We start from the raw sequence: 18,361 nt of genomic DNA on the forward strand, positions 1-18,361 counted from the left end.
ACAAACTTTGCCCTACTGCCTGGCTTTATAGAGCTAAGAAGAGTTTTTATATTTGTATATGATTGAAAAATCAAAAGAAGACAATTTCGTGACATAAGAAAATATGAAATTCAATGTCAGTGTCATTAAGTAAAGTTATATGGGAACATGGCGGCATGTCTTTGTCTCTAGGTTTTCGTTGACTGCCTTCATGCTACGTCTGAATAAGTGTGACAGAATCCCGGTGTCCTGCAAAGGCCAAAATCATTACTTTCTGGCCCTCACAGGAAGCTAGGCCCTTCCCTGAACTTTTTCTACATTTCAAATTGTCAGTTGCTTCTTACTTACTACTTTGTGGGTTGCAAGAGATGTGGAAATACGAACAGTGTATCATTCCTTTTCACCTTACCAGAGACCTCAGGCTTGGGCCACACTGTGACGAGGAAGGCTTTCAGGGACTCAGGGACATGTGGGTGGGGTGGGACGGGACAGGAAGTACCGTGGGAGCCCAGGTCACACATGCCCCTCCCTCCCAGATGTCTGTAGTACGGCACATCTTCGTTAGAAACAAAGGGGCGTGTCGGCTCCAAGCCTTTGGAATGAAGATGTTTTCTTGGTCAGCAGTCCAAAATCATTATTCATGGTAGAGCCTGTTGTCCTATATTTGTAATCCCAGCACTCAGGAGGGAGACACAGGCAGATCTCTGAGTTCCAGACGAATCAGGCTACAGAGTGAGACCCTGACCTCCCTCACCCCAAAATCCCACATTTTTCCTGTTGTTCAGCTTTCTAAGCATTTTGGTTAGTAGGAGTTGAATTCTGTGTTTATCCTTGGGGGAACTGAGGCTAAGACAAACACTAATTTGACTTTAGTAATTGAAACCCAGAGGAGATAGAAACACATTTTCCGTGTTCTGCAGCCTGCTCCTTTAATGCTCTGGAGGTGAACTTGACGGCATCCCCGAGAATTTTTGCCAGTTTTTGAAATGGATTTCCAGTTTTTAAGGCTTTCGATTTCCTGACTTGAAAACATCTTGAACGGGACAGGAAAATGCTTTGATTTGTTTTTTTCACCCCTACCCCTTTGAAAGAAGTAAAAGAAGTAGACCAGGAAAGGCTTGAGGCGGGCAAAAAGGGAAATCTCTGAAACTAGAGAAAACTCCAGCAAATTGTGGCCAGCGGAATCAGCATTCCTCACCCACAGTTGGTCCTAATTAAGGAGACTCCCGTGGAAGAGCTCAGCTTTCTGCTTTGTATTCTGGGCTCTGGCCCTGCCAGCTGACATGGCAGAGCTTTAACCTCTGTCTCGGAAACAGTCTCTCATGTCTTCCCTTTATATTCTCACTCCTCTGTCTGTCCTCTGCCACCCTGCAATTACCCTCTGCCACATGAAAATCCCAATAAAATATATCGATTACCTCTAATCCAATTACATCCATCTTGTTCCAGCCTGAATAAGTGTATGGAGTCATTTGGGGAACACTCACGGTACCCGACTTTGTCACAGAGAGGGACAGAATTTCCCTGGAATTATTTGGTGTAGAGTCAAAGCAGCAAGGATAATTCCTTCCACTTCAGTTTGACTCCTTGACTCTCCCAGTCTGTAGCTTCCACCCATACCTCCCTAACAGGACTGCTTCCAGATGGTTTGTCTTTTGTTTTGCCTTCTGGTTAGAGAGACATGGTTAAAGATCTAGTGTTGGCCCTGGAGATGCCTGAGGACTTTAGTTCTATCCCTGAGACATATATGGCAGAAGGAGGGAACCCTCGCCTGGAAGTTGTCCCCTGACCCTCACATGTGCAACATGGTCTGTGCAGGCACGCACACATACAAATAAATAAATGTCAACCTTTTATTTTTAAAAAGCCTTCAAATTAGCTAAGCACGGTGGCATGGCATTTGAGAGGCTGATTCAGGAGGAAGACTATCAGTTCCAGGTCAGGCTTTAGCTAAATGGTGAATTCCAGGCCTGCCTGGACTACAGAATAAGAGCTTATCTTGATAAGTAAGTTACTGCCTGGTATAGAAAAAGCTCTGGTTTGAAAACTAGTGTGAATCAGGACGGTAGTTCTTGTCTGTGGTGATGCAGTCGGGTGTGTACAGGGATATGTGTAGTTTCGTCCCGTAATGCTTGGTCAGTCTGCTTAGACTGCCATGATAAGATAATACAGACCAGGAGCCTTAAACCACAAAAATCTCCTTTCTCACAGTTCTGGAAGTTCCAGGTCAGGGTGCCTTCGGAGTTGATTTCTGGTGAAGCCGCTCTTCCTGGCTTGCAGACGGCTGCCTCCCCTCTGTCTCCTTACACTGTGCACTCTGAGAAGGGTTAAGCCTTTTCCTCCTCAGTAGGATCCCAGTCCTGTGGGATTGGAGCCCCTCCCTATGACCCCATCCCCATCTCTAAATGTGGCCTGGTCAATATATGAGTCGAGGGAACATAATTCACTCTGAATAGTGTTTGGCCGGGAGACAAAGCTCCGTATTAGCACTCGTGCTTAGCAGGTTCACATTTCCTCTGGGTTCAATCCCCTGCAACAAAGCAAAATGTTCTAAATTAAGCTTTTTCCTTGAAGACAAACCAGCCAGTATCAAGAAAGCAGGGAGTCAGATGCCTTTAATCCCAGCACTCTGGAAGCAGAGACAGGCAGATCTCTGTACCATTCGTACTACTACGTGTACTATGGTAGTGTGGTGCCTGCACTATGAGACTGTTCGGTGAGCCGGGCAAAGGCCTGCAGATTTAAACACACAAAGACACATACAGACGGAGACATGGGTCAGCCTTGAAGCAAGAATGCCAACTTTAGTAGATACCAGAGCCGTTTATATATGGATCCTTAACTGATAGCCACGCCCCAGCCAAACCCACCAGAAACCACTCCCCTGCCATCAGGAACTCCTGAGGGTCTCATGCTCAGAGTAGCTGCAAACACAAGAAAACAAGTTGTTTTGTTCAGAGCAGCTGCAAGCATAACAAGTTGATTACAGGAAATCCAGGGTTTGGGTCCACAGCCACCAACAGATCTCTATGAGTCGGAGGCTAGCCAAGGCTACATAGTGATACCCTGTCTCAAAATACATACGTACGTACGTACATACATACATACATACATACATACATACATACATAATACATAAACAAATAAATTTAAAAGTGCAATGAGTGAGGTAGGCTGTTATGAAGGCAAGGAGAGAATTTTAAAGAAAAATTTCTGGGTCATAGACATGTTTAGAACCTTGAAAGTGTGATCAGATATCAGAACTTGAGCTTGCGCACAGAATTCTGTCGATGACTGTGAGGGCACCGGCCTCACCAGACCATAGGTGCCCAGTCCATCCTAACAGACATGGTAAAGCCACTGGTGGGATGACATCTGTCCAGAACAGACACTGTGGCTTTATTTTGTCCAAGTGCAGTTCCACTTAGGACGAGACCTCTAGTGACCCTAATGCCACCATTTGAAAAGAAACAAACAGAAAACAAACTTAGACCTTTTGGGAAAGAGGATGAGCTAGACTCTGCCCAGCTTGGGCAAGGAAGAGTTGACGTTAACACAGTTGGGAGCAGGCAGACAGATGTTTTCTCACTTTTCAGTTACCTCATCAGAAAGAGCAGCAGAAGTGCCCTGATGTGCTTTCGAATGGCTTTTTATCCTCTGGGTGGTGTACTAGTTCTGAGTTTATTTACACTAACTCCTCTTCTAAATGCCTTGGGGAACATTGGCAGTCACTTTAGAGATCATGGCTGAGCAACTTAAAAGAAAGAGGCAACAATAGAAACTGTGACTTCAGAGTTGAACTGAGTGACCAAGGCAGAGTAGGACATGGGGGGGGGGATGGGCGAGGGGCACAGTATTTGTCTTGACTTTCCCTTCAGCTGGGTTTGAGCTCAGAAAGACTCCCAAATTTTCCCAGTTGGGTCTACGTCAGAATTTGTTTCTAAATGTGTCAATAGGTACCCTCTAGTGACAGCCTTCCAGGCTGTGGGTGACTTGCTTTCTCTGCCTCTATATTTAATGTTTTTAACCCATCCATGGGATTTAATTGAATTAAGGCTCAACACCGTAAGAACTGAGATAAATAATCACACAGTTCTGGTATTCAGACTGGACTGAAGGAAGTCCTGAGGTCTGAATGTGGCGTGTCCCTAGCTGGTGGTGCTGTTTGGGAAGGGCTGTGGAACCTTTAGGGAGAGAGCCTCGCTGGAGAAAGAGTATCACCGCAGGTGGTTGGTGAGGCCTTGGGACCTGGCTCCACTTCCCTCTTCTGGCTCTGCTTCCTGAGTGAGGATACAATGTCTCCCAGGAACTCCAAAGCAAAATGAACCCTTCTCGCTTTAGCCATTTTGTTACAGCAGTGAGAACATTGTTAAGACATTGTTATAATTTAGTAACATTGTTACTAAAACCATTTTTCTCAAAAGATGGGAATAATGTGCGCTTCCTCCTAATAGATCATGAAGGCCAAGCGAATTCTCCTGTGTCATCATCCTCTGTGTTCCTATATCTTGTCCTTCAGAGTTTCTGTATTCTGCATGATGATATTCACCTTTGCTTAAAACTTGACGGAACTCTCAGCTCAAAAAAACGAACAAAAAAAAAAAAAAAAACTGTGTTGGCGTCCTTGTGTTCCACCCAGTCTCCCTTACTCTCACGGTGCGACCCATCCTTTCCTCCCATTGTCTGGCTTTGTTGGCCACATTAGCCTGGCTTGCTGCAGTCCCTGCCAAACCACAGACATGTAACAGAGCAGACACTCCACTCCCCCCTGCTCTTGGAGGCCTCGGAGTCCACATGGGGGTGAGAAGCAAGGGAGATAACTGACTTGGAGAATTTCTGTAGATGGACGTGGTACGTTTTCAAAGCTGAGCACCACAAAATTGCCCTATTTCATTCTAATTCTTTAATTCTTCCACCACAACTCCTCTTTCTTCTTTTTCAGACATAGCCTAAGTAACACAGGCTGTCCCCAGATCTTGCTGTCCCCTGCCTTAACCAGGGTGCTAGGATAACCGGCATGTGCTGCCACTCACAATCCCGTTGTCTTTCTTTGTTGTTGTTGTTCTGTTTTTTGTTTGTTTTTCAAACTCAAAAGTTTCTCTGTACACTGGCTGTCCTGGAACTTGCTCTGTAGATCATGCTGACCTCAAACTCAGAGATCTGCCTGCCTCTGGCTCCCCAATGCTGGGATCAAAGGTGTGTGCCACAAAGCCCAACTCTGTTGTCTTTTTTTAAAAAACACTCTTTTACCTTCTTGAATACTCTCTGAAGCCTGTGGCTGCTATCTGTGTGTTCACTAACAGTTCTGCCACATTTGGTGCCATGAGAAGGACAGACAAAGTTCAGCTGTGTCCTTGTAGCCTTTTCATATCATGGCGACCACTACAACAGTTTGATGACCTCCAGCTTCTCAAAACTGACATTGATTGCATTGCCCAACAGCTTCCTATTTAGGACAGAGCTTTCCAATACAAACGAAATGCAAGCCCTCTATGCAATTTTAAACTTTCTGGTAGAAATGGTTTTTTTTTTAAAAAAAAAAAATTTATTTATTTATTATGTATACAGTATTCTGTCTGTGTGTATGCCTGCAGACCAGAAGAGGGCACCAGACCCCATTATAGATGGTTGTGAGCCACCATGTTGGTTGCTGGGAATTGAACTCAGGACGTTTGGAAGAGTAGGCAATGCTCTTAACCTCTGAGCCATCTCTCCAGCCCCCTAGAAATGGTTTTTAAAAGTAAAGCAGGGGAAATTAATTATATCTTGTTTAACCCAATACATCTAAAATATTGTTTTAAAATAGAATTTACTTAAAATTATAAATCAAATTCTTCCCCATTCTTTTTTTTTTCCCCCTACTAAGTCTTTGAAACTCTGCTGCATTCTGGACTTGAACTTGACACATTCCAGGTACTCTCTGACTACAATGTCAGCTCAGATCTAGATCACTGCTGTACTTAAAAAAGAATATTTCAGACAATTCAACAAGCTCTGCAGCCAACTCCCATTGCCATGGACAGGACCCAGTCACCATGATAGATTGTACACTCTTAAACCTGGAGCCAAAACAAACCAAAGCGGGAGGGAGCCTGAACGAGAATGAACAAGGGAGGCTGGTTGCTGTAGCGACCCATAACCCCGGGACTCTGAGTCACCCTTGGGGAAGTAACTGCCTCTCACCTCCCAGAAGAAAGTACAGAAGACATATGGACAGTGGGATCTCTGCAATCTTAGATTGGTTGAATTAAGAGTCCCAAACACATTCCCTGGTTCAAATGCGTCAATTTAGGCTTAGCCTGAAACAAAGAGTTATTCTGTCTTTCGTTTGAGGTTGCATAACTATGCCTCTTTCTAACAGGCATTTATAACTTACCCCTAACTTGTAAGGCAAGTAAGTAGTGACAAGAAGACCAGACATGAAGATCAACATTTACGGTTGAGTTATTTTTACTTACAAGACTGTCAGTTTTACATGACTTGGACTGTCTCGTTCATCTATTCATGGCAAGTTCTTTTTCATTCTTCTAATGTTTTTAATTATTTACTTTTATTTATATTTACTTTTATTTTAAGCATGTGGGTGTTATGCCTGTATGTATGCAGTGTGCACAGAGGCCAAAAGAAGGCATCAGATCCCATAGAACTGGAGTTACAGACAGTTGTGATCTGCCATGTGGGTGCTGGAAATCGAACCTGGGCTCTCAGAAGACCGGCCAGTGTTTTTCACCACTGAGCCATCTCTCCGGCCAATTTTTCTAATTTTTTGTGACAGGGTCTGACTCTGCAGCCCAGGCTGGACTAGAACTCCCCACAGTCCTCCTGTCTTTGCTTCCTAAGTGCTAGGATTGTGTGCTTGTTATTCGTCTTATTGCTGTGACATTAACACCTGACACAGTAGGGAAAGAGGGTTATTCTGGTTCATAGCTTGAGGAACTTTGAGGTAGCTGGGCCCATCTGCTTTAATCCCAGTAACCCTTTGTCATCCCATAGGCTTGTCTCCTAGGTAATTCTAGAGCTTGTCAAGTTGTCAGTATTAACCATCATAAATTATAGAACATGTTTATTTATTTGTATGTAAACACATATATAGAGATCCGAGGACAGGACAGTGTGTGGGGGTAAGTCCTTCCCTTCCACCATGTGGGTCCAGCAATCAAACTTGGATCATCAATCTTGGCAGCAGGTGCCTTTCCCTGACAAGCTATCTTGCCAGCCCTCAATCCAAAATACTTTTAAGGAAAAAAAAATACTTTCTCTTTTTCTGTTTGTCTGTGACATTTTAAGACTGTCACTTGAACTTTCTGAGTGCAAAGATCACAGGCAGCTCAGCAAGCCTCCTGGAGAAGACAGACCAGTCATGTTTTTAATGGGTGGGGATATGGAGCAGGATGACAAGTCAGAGTGTCTTCCTCCTTTGAGACAGTTTCTCAGTGGCCTGGAGCTCACCATTTAGAATAGACTTGCTGGCCTGCTAATTCTGGGGATTCTCCTCTCTACCTCTCCAGTACCAGGATTGCAAGAATGCCACCATGTCTGGCATTTTACACAGACTTTGAGGACTGAACTCAGGTCCTTGTGCTTGTACGGCAAGCATTTCCCAACCGAGCCATACCCGCCTTTACCCCTAGCCCATCAGCAAGAGTATTCTTGAAGTAGCAAAAAGAAATCTGTATCTTAATTCTAATCTGATGTACTTTTACAAGAAAGTTATAGAAAATTTCCAGACCAGAGAATGTGAGTATGTTGTAACCCATAAACATGATCATAAATGTCAGCCTCATTTCTAGCCAGTAAGGTCAGCCTCCTTGAGAGAGCAAATCGATTTTCAGTCTAAGTATTTAATTTAGACCACATAGAGCTTTATAAACTCCTTCTATTTCCAAAGTATTAAGAATAATTTGAATTTTAGGGGCAGATGTGGTGAGATAGCCCCCTTACCATGCAACCATCCCATGACAGCTGTATACAAAACATGCATGTGAAAGTGTTGCTTCCTTGCTGCTCCATGGACTCTCTAGCCCTCAGAGGAATCCAGAGCCAGGCTTCTTACATTTGCTGTCTGCTCATCTGACTAGAGGATGCTTCTAGTCTGCAGTTCTAATTCCCTTTGTCATTGTTGCCTACTTAACTACCCGGGTGACCATCCGTCCACCCAGCAAATGTGATAGTATGGAGGGTTGTGGCTGCTGTGTGATCTTTCACCCTTCTGCCCCATGCGTGCATTTGATAGATCGAGTACAGTGCTACCTTGTTGGTAACGTGGTGGAGACTCAGAAGCCGTCTGACTTTGGCTCTGGCTTTTCATGACCGGTTGGGTGGTTTGCTTCTCTGAAGTTGGGCACCTTGTGAGGTGAAACAGCTTCCAGCTGTCTAGAGCCTGATCACAGTTTAGATGGCAGTGGCAGTTTCTCTCTGTCCTAGATGGGAAAGCAGAAGTTCTGAGTATCTCCTGGACATAGCATGATACACTTCCAAGTCCATAAACTCTTCCTGAGGATAATTCCAAAGAAAAAAGGGGCGGGGGGTAATGTTTAAACCAGCGTACTGTACTCTTGCTGTTTCTCCACCATCAGAGAAGAAAGTAAGGTTCCATATGCACCGCTCTTACCCATTGAGAGAGTTGGTTAGCGATCCCCCAGGCATAAAGATTCTGGGCAGAAGAACCAACTCAGTGTTCAAGTGTGGCTTCTGAGAACCTCTCTGTGACACAGAAGTAATAATTTTCCTGTGCAGTCACAAGCTTTAGTTGGTGAGGCCACACCCTTGGCCCGAAGGCCTCCTTGGCTATTCTAGTTTTATGGTTTAGTTTGGGACCAAAGTGTGGGGAACAAACTGTATGAGAGAAGTCTGGGAGGGACGACCGGTCCTAGCCAAGAGCTATGTGAACGTTAGTGTTTTTCCCAGAGGGGAGGAGAGCTCCCTGCCCGTGTATCACCACGTGTCTGCACAGACACAAGCACAGCAGTGTCCCCTTGAGCTGGCCTCCTCACAGTCCTCCTTTTCAGCCTGCAGCAGAGATGGGGTGCACCAGAGTGTTCCTGAGACTGTGGTATCAGTGCTAGGAAGTGGGCAGAAAAACAAGAAGGGTAATGAGTTTCCATTATTGCAGCCTAGATGAAGGGTTTATTTATTCCAAGGGCACTCAGGAAAGGCATCCTTTAGTAAAAGGGACGATAGAGTGTCACAATACATGGCATTGGTACCTAACAGGAATAGGCTGGATAAGGAGTAAACATTGTGACACAGAAAGACCTTTTCACTTATTTATTTTGTGTGAGTGTGCATAAGAGAGAGACAGGGAGGCGAGGAGGGATGGGAGCGCATTGAGTCACAGCTTTGGAGGAGGTAACTCTCACCATCCACCATTGTTTCTGCATTGAGAACTACCCCAGGCTAGCTGGTCCACATACTTCCTGAAAATCTCCTGTGTTTACCCCCATCTTGCCTTAAGTGTTCTGGGATTCCAGATGGATGCCGCCACATTCACATTGTAGTACATGGGTGTGGGGGATTGAACTTGGGTCTCCAGGCTTACCTAGCCAGCGCTTTTGCCCACTGGGCCATTTCCTGGCCAAGTATTCTGGGAGAGGGGAAGGCATGGCTGTTTATTCTAGTGTGGTAGTAGGGAACACAAATCCACCTTGGATAGGGATCAAAAGGGAATAGCTGGGCTGTATGGCATGGAGAGAGCACTCTGGAGTCTCTCTGTGCTCAAGGTCCTGCTGCAAGGACTGTCTTGCTCCTGCCTTGGAGACTGACTGAGTAAATCTACAGCAAAGCCCAGGCCCAGCTGTTCTACGGAGTAGATGGACCTCGTTCTAAACCATACAACTGTGGCCTTTTCTCAGATATTTCTGTCATCCTTAAAAACAAAACCAAACCACAAGACTCAAAAAGAAGCAGAAAAATGGCTAAGGAGGAACATAGTCAGTAGAAGCGGACGTACAGATGATAAGATATCAGAATTAGCCAATGAGAGGTATAGTGTATTCTTTATGAATATGTTTAGGGTTCTAGTAAAGGTTAGTTATGTTCTAGATAATTGGAACACAGATCATTGGAACTTCTAAGACAATGTTCATAACCTGCACACCCTTCCCTCCTCCACATACGCAGAGCAAGGATTATTTAGAAACAAATTTCCAGTCATGTTCCTAGCAGCCCCAAAGTCATCGTCACTTCCTTGAGGTTTTTACATTCCTACTTTTTTAAAAGCCAGGAATTCAAGTCCCTGAGCTAAGTGCCTGCTATTTCAAGATACTATATAAGCAAAGATGGATGAGAAATTTATTCCAGTGAAGAGAGATACAGACTCATCTCTAGGGAAAGTCCTCTCATAGAGGAAGAGAGAAATCAGGAGAAAGAGGGCGAGATGTCTCCTGGCAAGGAGGACCAGTGGGAAGCCTGTGGAAGATGTAGCATTTGGTCTTAGCATTGGCGAAAGGCCAGATGTCCATGTGAGATGGACAGGGCCTGTGTCCACTGATGGGAAAGCCCTGGGACAATGCCCTGACTCCAGAATCTTCATCAGTGCCCACATCATCACACAGTGAAGACAGCCAGGTTCCCCTGCAAGCTCATGTCTCCAGAGATCAAGTGAGATAATGAGGCGACAGGACGTTATGTCTGTTTAACTTGGCAAAATCACATTTCTAGTTTTCTTGTAGAAATCACAAACGAATCTCTCTTGTCCTCTCTATTTCCCTATGTGCATTATCCTTAGATCTGTAATTGCATTTATTTATTTACAAAAATTTAAGCTCTCTCTCTCTCTCTCTCTCTCTCTCTCTCTCTCTCTCTCTGTGTGTGTGTGTGTGTGTGTGTGTGTGTGTGTGTGTGTGTGTCTTTTGAAACAGGGTCTCTATGTGGCCCTGGCTGTCCTGGAACTCACTATGTAGACCAGACTGGCCTTAAACTCACAGAGATCCACCTGCCTCTGCCCCTAAGTGCTATTTGTGTGTCTTGTTGATATTGCCATTGCCTTGTTAATACAGGCATTTTGAGGAGGGGCTGTTTCACTGCAGACTTCCTGGTATTCTGGCTCCTACAGTCCTTTCTGTCCCCCTTCTAAATCATCCTTGAGCCATATATGCAAGAGCTGTGACGTAGATGTATCTATTGAGGCTGGGCTCCCCATGATCTGTTGATCACTGCATTGTGTCCGGTTGTGGTTTTCTGTGATGGCCTCTATTTGCTGTAAAGAGGCTTCTTTGCTGAGGGAGGGTAGCTAGACTTACCCAGGAAAAGTGGCTCATACATTATGATATTTATTTCACTTACATCTTATTCTATAAGCTCGTTCTGGACAGCCACTCATTTTTGAATGCCCATAGCAGCTGACCCTATGTCTATAAATGGCAGGAACTCAAAATGCCTTCCCATTTGAAGTAGAATTTAGCACAAGACAAATCAGTAGATCTTCAGACTCCTTAGTCAGTCTGAATCTGATTTCTGTGCTCATAATCACATACTGCGTTCATAATGACTCAGGGATAAACTGATCAATGAGCTGTGGAGTTTTGGTTTTACCATATTAGTGGGGGAGGAGCTAACGAAGGTCTTGCTAAGTGCTGCATGCCAGGGTGATCAGGCTTCTGGTAAAATGTGGTGGGAGGGAGGATTGGTAGCCGGACCAGTGGGAAGCCTTCCACTGATTCGAGAAAGAGGATAGAGCCCTGAAGCAAATCAAAAGCAGGGGAAAGGTCAGGGAGAGACAGGCATGAGAGCAAGAGGTAAACAGCCTAAGGTTTTTTTGTTTGGTTGGTTTGTTGTTGGATGTTTTAATAAGACAGTAAGATAAGAGGCATTGAAGAACTAAACTGATGTATTTGGTAAAGCAGTGGGAAAAGAGGGGATCAGTTGGTTTTAGTGGAAGGGAGGTGAGGAATGTTCCTTTTAGAAGAAGGATTGGGCGATAACTGCAAATGGGAAAATAAGTATCCAGTAGAAAACTCTACCTCTCAGAACGTGTTCGAGCACTCTAGAAATTTCCACCCCCAGACAAGCTCTTCATTTTTCATTGTCCTGTGTCATATGACTATTCGGACTCATTTCCTCTTCTATTCTGAAAGTAGACGAAAGTGATAAAGTGTCGTGATCTTTTAGCAACTCGCGCAGAATCAGAATATTACACTACTCCTCTGCATCAGCTGCCTGGAGGTGGCGGATGTTTGGATTTATGAAAAGATTAGATTATAAAATAATAAAGTCTGCTGTTTTTATGTCCTGGTGGCTTTTAAAGTCTAACTTGATGCTACGTAGCTCTCTTGACTCCACCTGAGATCTGCTTGAGAAACAAAAGAAAGGAGAACTAGGAGAACCAAAGAGCTTTCAGTACTGGCTATGAGGGAAGGAGAATTAGGAAAACCAAACAGCATTCAGTACTGGCCATGAAGAAGGGCAGAGAGGTCCTCCTTTGACTGAAAAATACAGAGAGAAATAGGAGGGAGACAGCAAGCTGGAGCCTTGAGTGAGCACGGGGATTCTGCATGCCAAACAACAGATGCAGTAACTCTCCATTATCTGAGCTCTGTGCTCCTCTGTATTCTTTGGGGGCCAAATGTAGGTGGCCTTTCTCCTCCTGGCTCTCTAGAATGGCTGCTATTTACGGAGTCATTAGCTGATAAGCTATGCAAATTCTCGTAAAGATTTTCTGTTCTTCCACCTTAAGCAGCCTTCTGCTTCAGGAAGGACAGTGTCCACTTTCTCCTATAGCGCTTAATTGAAAAAAAATCTTCTGGATGGTTCTTTCTGTTCCTGTCTGATTGGATTATGAAATTTAAATCTGTCCTCTCTTCAGTGACTCAAAAGCTGTCCACCAGGGTCTATTATATCCCTACCCCTGCAAAACAAGCTCTGTGAAATGTCATCTGGGGCATTTTGATGCTGACCATTTGATATGTTTCACAGCTACCACAAGAGCAAAATAACAATAAAGACTTTGTTCTCAAGTCATAAAATTATTAATACAAAGAATAAGAGAAGAGGCGTGTGCCTGTCATAACGCCAGCACTGACGAGGCTAAGGCCAGTGGGGATTACACATCAGGACCCTAGCTAGGGCTGGCTAGATGGCTCAGCAGGAAAAGGAACCTGGCAACCTGAGTTCAAGCCCTGGAACCAACATGATAGAAGAAAAAAATGCCGCAAGATGTCCTCTGACTTCCACACGTGAGCTGTGCCTTGCAGCACATGTCTCCCCCAACATACACACGAATAAATAAATATGGGGAAAGATCCTATGTAAAAAAGAGAAGAAGAGCTCATAGTGAGGGGAATTGCCGGAGGGAAATGAGACTGGCCAGTGGGAACTGGTCTGTGAGCCTTGGAGCGGAACCCCAACCCCGCAGTGGGGACTGGCAGTGGTGCTGTTTGTGCTCCAGAGCTCTCGGAAGTTACACCTTTATGGAACTGGCAGTAAAATGAAACAGGAGAGCTGGTTAAAACTGCAAAGACCACACGGACTCTCCTGGCCTCTCCTCCAGTGGCCTTCCCCATCAGCAGCAGACAGCTCTGGATAGGGAAAACAGGAGTCTCTGAAGCGTGGGCTCTTAGATTCCTAGCACAGGTCAGCACAGAGTGAACCAAAGCCAGTAGAGACTGAATGAAACTTTGCATATTGAGTGTTGAAACCTCCACACTGCTTCTCCAACTCAGTGCTTAAAACCCTGGAATTTGACCCTCAAGCTAGAGTTTGCAAGATTCGTCTTTAGAAAATCTGATCAACCCAAGAGAAAAGCGCTTTAGTGACTGAGTTCAGTCCTACCTACTTTCTTAAAGCCACAGATGCCAAGTCCTACTGTGTTCTAAAACAGCTAGTATCCCTGTCTTACACAGAAGCAGCCACACATCATTAGCACATGAGAAAGTCTAAAAGAATCCTATCAGTTTTATCTCTGGTTAGATCACTATCCTACCAGTTAATAGCTCTGATTAGATCACTGATCTCTCTAGTACTAGTCCTCCTCCCTCGCCTCCACCCCCACTCACACCCGAGATAGTCTCACTGTGTAGCCCAAGCTGACCAGTGCAAATAGAACAAAGTACTATGGTACAAAAGTCGGTGAGAAAAGGTTGTAAGTCTCCCTTCCAAATGAGTGAGTGGGCTCTCAGAATGTTTGTGAGAGCTGAGGGAAGCTATAAAAGAAAGAAAGATGTATTGTTTTAAAAAGAACACTTAGAGTTAAAAATATTGTAACAGAAATTAAAAGCCTGAGAGAGGATAAATTTACGGATTTGTTTTTCAAACAAAGTAGCTAAGAAAAGCTTAAGAAACTCGAGGCTGAGCAGTGGTAGCACACACCTTAAATCCCAGCACTCGAAAGGCAGAGGCAGGTGAAGCCTGCCTGGTCTACAGAGTGAGTTCCAGGACAGCAGGACTATTATATAGAGAAAACTTGTCTCGGAAAAGCAAAGAAAGGGGGGAAGGAAGGGATGGAAACTCAAGAGTATCTGCCTAAAAATATGTTATTTGTGTAAAAGACATTTTAGAAGAGAACCGAAAAATAAAGAGAAAGATTATCAAAGGTAAAATTTAGGAGGTAGAGACAGGAAAATCAAGAGTTTAAGGTCATCCTCAGCTGCACAGCGAGTTAAAGGTCAGCTTAGATGACACGAGACTGTCTCAAGGAGAAAGGATGTAGAAAAGAACCGGCAAGATGGCTTAGTGGGTAAAAGCACTTGCCACCAAAGTCTGAAGACTTGAGTTAGGCCCCAGAACTGACAAAAAGGCAAACGTGGGGGTGGCTCAGATCTGGAAGCCCCGCCCTCCTAAGGCAAGATGGAAGGTAGAGGCAGGAGACTTTCCTGCCAGGGACCTGCCAGCCTGCAGAAAGCAGGGCAGCACAAACAACACTTCCTAGGAGACTAGTGGAAGAGCTGTCATTAAGACAGCTCAGTTAACGCAAAAAATGGCTGAGAAGCCCCAGCTTAAGTAGCAAGTCTGTAGGTGTGGATGTGTGGCCTGGCAGGGATCAGAGGTGGCCAGGGGATAGAAGTAAACACACAAAAAGTTAACAGAAGTTACCTTGAAAGTGAAAATAGATTTTTTACCCCTTTTAACTTCTTTTTGACTCTGCACCATAGCATATTACTTTTCTGATTTTTTAAAAAGAAATATGCTCCCTCCAGTGGAACACCCCCAATAGAGATGTTTAAGCCTTAGGTAATGACAGAAGAAGATTCTTTTGCACAACCTGCAAATTTGCTGGAAAAAAATTTAACCCCCAGCTATCTTCTTTAGTTTTAGGTTTTTATGTTTCATTGTAGCAGAGAGCTCAGCAAGAATGGCTTTGGGGAAGCAGGGCCTGAACTCTCTCCTAGGAAATAAATGTTTGGGGCTGGAGAAATGGCTCAAAGGTTAACTTAGCACTGGCTGCTCTTCCAGAGAACCTGGAGTCCATTCCCGGCACCCACATGGTAGTTCACAGCCATCTGTAACTCCAGTCTCAAGAGATCTGGCCCCCTCTTCCGGATTCTGTGGGCACCAGGCACACAGACATGTACCGTGCAGACAGACATGCAGACAAAACAGCCATACACATCAAAGAAACAAAGAAAATAAATGAATTTTAAAGAAGAAAAAGGAAACCCCGTGCCGCCATTTGGCGTCTGTCGTCTCATAATGGCCAGTAAAGGAATCCTGGATCCCTGGACTGCCACAGTCTTCCATTTGTGTGAGCCCTTTCCACAGAGAGCCATCCCTGCTGCAGGCCCTTGATTACCAATAATTAATCTCAGATGAAAGGTTCAGTACTCTGGGCTTCCTCTGTCTCTGACCTAAGAGAACACGCTGTGAGTGGTTTGTTTGTGTGCCTGCCAGAGATCTTATCTGGGCCCATAAGAGTTGATAGGATCATTAAATCAGCATTGATCTTTCCTCGGTATCCTTTTTCTGCAAAAAGGGGTGCGTGATATCTCAACCCTGGATGAAAGGGAGACTTAATATACAGCACAGGGGTCACTCAGTAACAGCTATATTTAATAGCAGTAAAATCTAAGTAACTCGGCCATGTGTCATAATCCCCATGTTTTCTCTGCTGTTTCTCAATGTATTTGGCTAAATCACTCCAGAGCGACCAAGCCAAATGGCCAAACCACCCACTTTCTTATTCCCAGCACATGAATTAGAGGGAAGCCAGCTGAAATCCAGGCCAGCTCATAAATGACTTGTATGTCTGATTTTTGTTCCATGATCTGAAACTCAAAATAATTCAAAAAAGAAACATTTTCCAAATACCGGCAAATTCACACGCACAAAAAGTCTCTAGACCTCTCAGTACACATGCAAAGATGATAAACAAAGCCATTCTGAACAGATACTACTTAGAGGTTAATTCCTAAGGCACAAACAGACATTCACATGTAGCAAGTTTATGGAACCTTGTGTTGTGTTCAATTTGAGACTCGCAAGCCAAAACAAAGGCTAAAGATCGTTTTAGGAAGGGCTTGAAACAGGAAACCTTTGAAGAAAGGTCCTAAGAGGCAAATTTTGAGCTTGGAAAACAGTGATCATTGCCGAGCCTGGTAGCACAGGCCTATAATCCCAGCTACTCAAGAGGCTGAGGCAGGAGGATGGATATCTGGGCTATGTAGTGAGTTCAGAGTTAACCTGGGCAAAATTAAAGAAGAAAGTTACTTAGTTGGGGATACAGTTCAGTGGTAGATCATATGCCTCCTGTGTGTGAGGCCCTGAGTTTCACCTGGTAACAAACACACTCGGGAATACGGTCCGGCAGAAGCCTGTGCCAACACCTGAAGGTAGATCAAAACGGTGGTGGACATGCAGAAGTTGCTGTTTGGTTTGGATATTTAGATAAACTTATTATAAAAATATAAAGCTCCCAACTACAACTGTTAAACTTAAAAATTGAAGAGAGAGCCAGGCAGTGGTGGTACACACCTTTAATCACACTCAGGAGGCAGAGGTAGGTGGATCTCTGAACTTGAGGCCAGACTACAGAGCGAGTTCCAGGACAGTCAGCATTGCACGGGGAAACCCTGTCTTGAAAAATCAAAACAAAAAAAAAAATTGAACAGAGGAAGGGTGCAAGGACTGAGCTATGAAGTTCATTCTGAGCATAGACCTGGGTCTCCAAACATACATGGTGAAGTACAGGTGTTGGACGCATCCCTCCTCAGTTCCTCAGTACCTTGCATCTGGTGTGTGTGTGTGTGTGTGTGTGTGTGTGTGTGTGTGTGTGTGTGAGAGAGAGAGAGAGAGAGAGAGGTGTATTAGCCATAAACTGAATGGTTGTCCAGCAGGACTCTGGCACCTCTGCCTGGCCATAGCGCCCTAGGGTTAGGGTGTCTACCAGAAGAGCAGATGAGCTACTCAGAAGCAGAGCCTGACTCCAGGGGAGCAATGAGAAGGGGCAGGTTGGAAAATTCTAGAAAAGAGAAGTCTGGGTTGGAGAGATAACGCAGCACTAGAATACTTACCTGGGTTCAGTTGCCAGCACAGCAAAAAAAAAAAAAAAAAAAAAAAAAAGAGGTTTCTGCTCGCCTCTTTTACCCGTTATAGAAAGTTTTAGAAAGTACAGGGATGCCTGGAAAACATGTCTAAAAATGGACAAATTGCAAGATTGTAAGGCTGAAGGCTGTTTACATCTGAATTGGTTTGCATAATTGGATGGATCTCAAAATGCCTTATCTTTTTAAATGTTATTTATTGCTGTTATGTGTGTAAATGATGTGTGTAGTGGTGGTGCATGCCACACTGCACATGCAGAGGTCAGAAGACAACTTTACGAAATCAGTTCTCTCCTTTGACTGAACTCAGGTCATCAGGATTGCACAGCAGGTGAGTTACCCGTGGAGCTACCTCAGCAGACCCTCCTGGTCTGCATAACATAGCTTCCAGCTAAGGAAATATAACATTGTCTCTTGCTAAATACCAACTGCTTCTTCCGTTCATAAAAGATTATCACCAAGTTACAAGACCATTTAAGTCACAACTTGAATTATTGGCAGACCCGGAACTAACCCCAGACTTCCTTCTTTCAGGAGAGTAGTATAAAAGCATTCATCATCTCCATGAAATGCTGTTTCTAGCTCTGACTTCAGTTTTAACTGCTCACCTCTCTCCCTCCTGTCCTGCAGCTGGGATGAGAGCAGCTCCATCAGCAGTGGGCTCAGCGATGCCTCCGACAACCTCAGCTCCGAAGAGTTCAATGCCAGCTCCTCGCTCAACTCCCTTCCCACTACCCCCACGGCTTCCCGCAGGAGCTCTACAATAGTGGTATGTGATGTTGCAAAAATGTAGGCCACCAGGTAAAGGTGCACCACAAAACAAACTGGGCAAGGTCTGTGGAGATGTGCATGGTGCTATGGTGACTGTATTTTGTGCTCACGCCTATCTAGAGTGATACATAGAATTTTTT

The 18,361-nt window shown here is 44.5% G+C and overlaps 1 protein-coding gene and 1 long non-coding RNA gene across 8 annotated transcripts in view; one reads left to right on the top strand and one right to left on the bottom strand.

Annotated features, from left to right (window-relative positions):
- The window catches only part of Nav1 (neuron navigator 1), a 244,968-nt gene that overhangs the window by 193,901 nt on the left and 32,706 nt on the right, over nt 1-18,361 (top strand). For all 7 annotated transcript variants that reach the window (XM_038349076.1, XM_038349078.1, XM_038349080.1 and 4 more), the window contains exon 7: nt 18,081-18,219. In XM_038349076.1, the coding sequence (XP_038205004.1) occupies nt 18,081-18,219 (139 nt within the window). The remainder of the gene's footprint in view (nt 1-18,080; nt 18,220-18,361) is intronic.
- LOC119827411 lies at nt 1,819-18,222 on the bottom strand. The gene is made up of 4 exons (XR_005287665.1): nt 18,059-18,222; nt 11,940-12,046; nt 8,230-8,399; nt 1,819-2,509 (listed from the first exon to the last, which is right to left on the bottom strand). It is a non-coding gene; the product is annotated as an uncharacterized LOC119827411 (long non-coding RNA).

Source organism: Arvicola amphibius, chromosome 12 (assembly GCF_903992535.2).
Source record: "Arvicola amphibius chromosome 12, mArvAmp1.2, whole genome shotgun sequence".
Lineage (NCBI taxonomy): Eukaryota > Metazoa > Chordata > Mammalia > Rodentia > Cricetidae > Arvicola > Arvicola amphibius.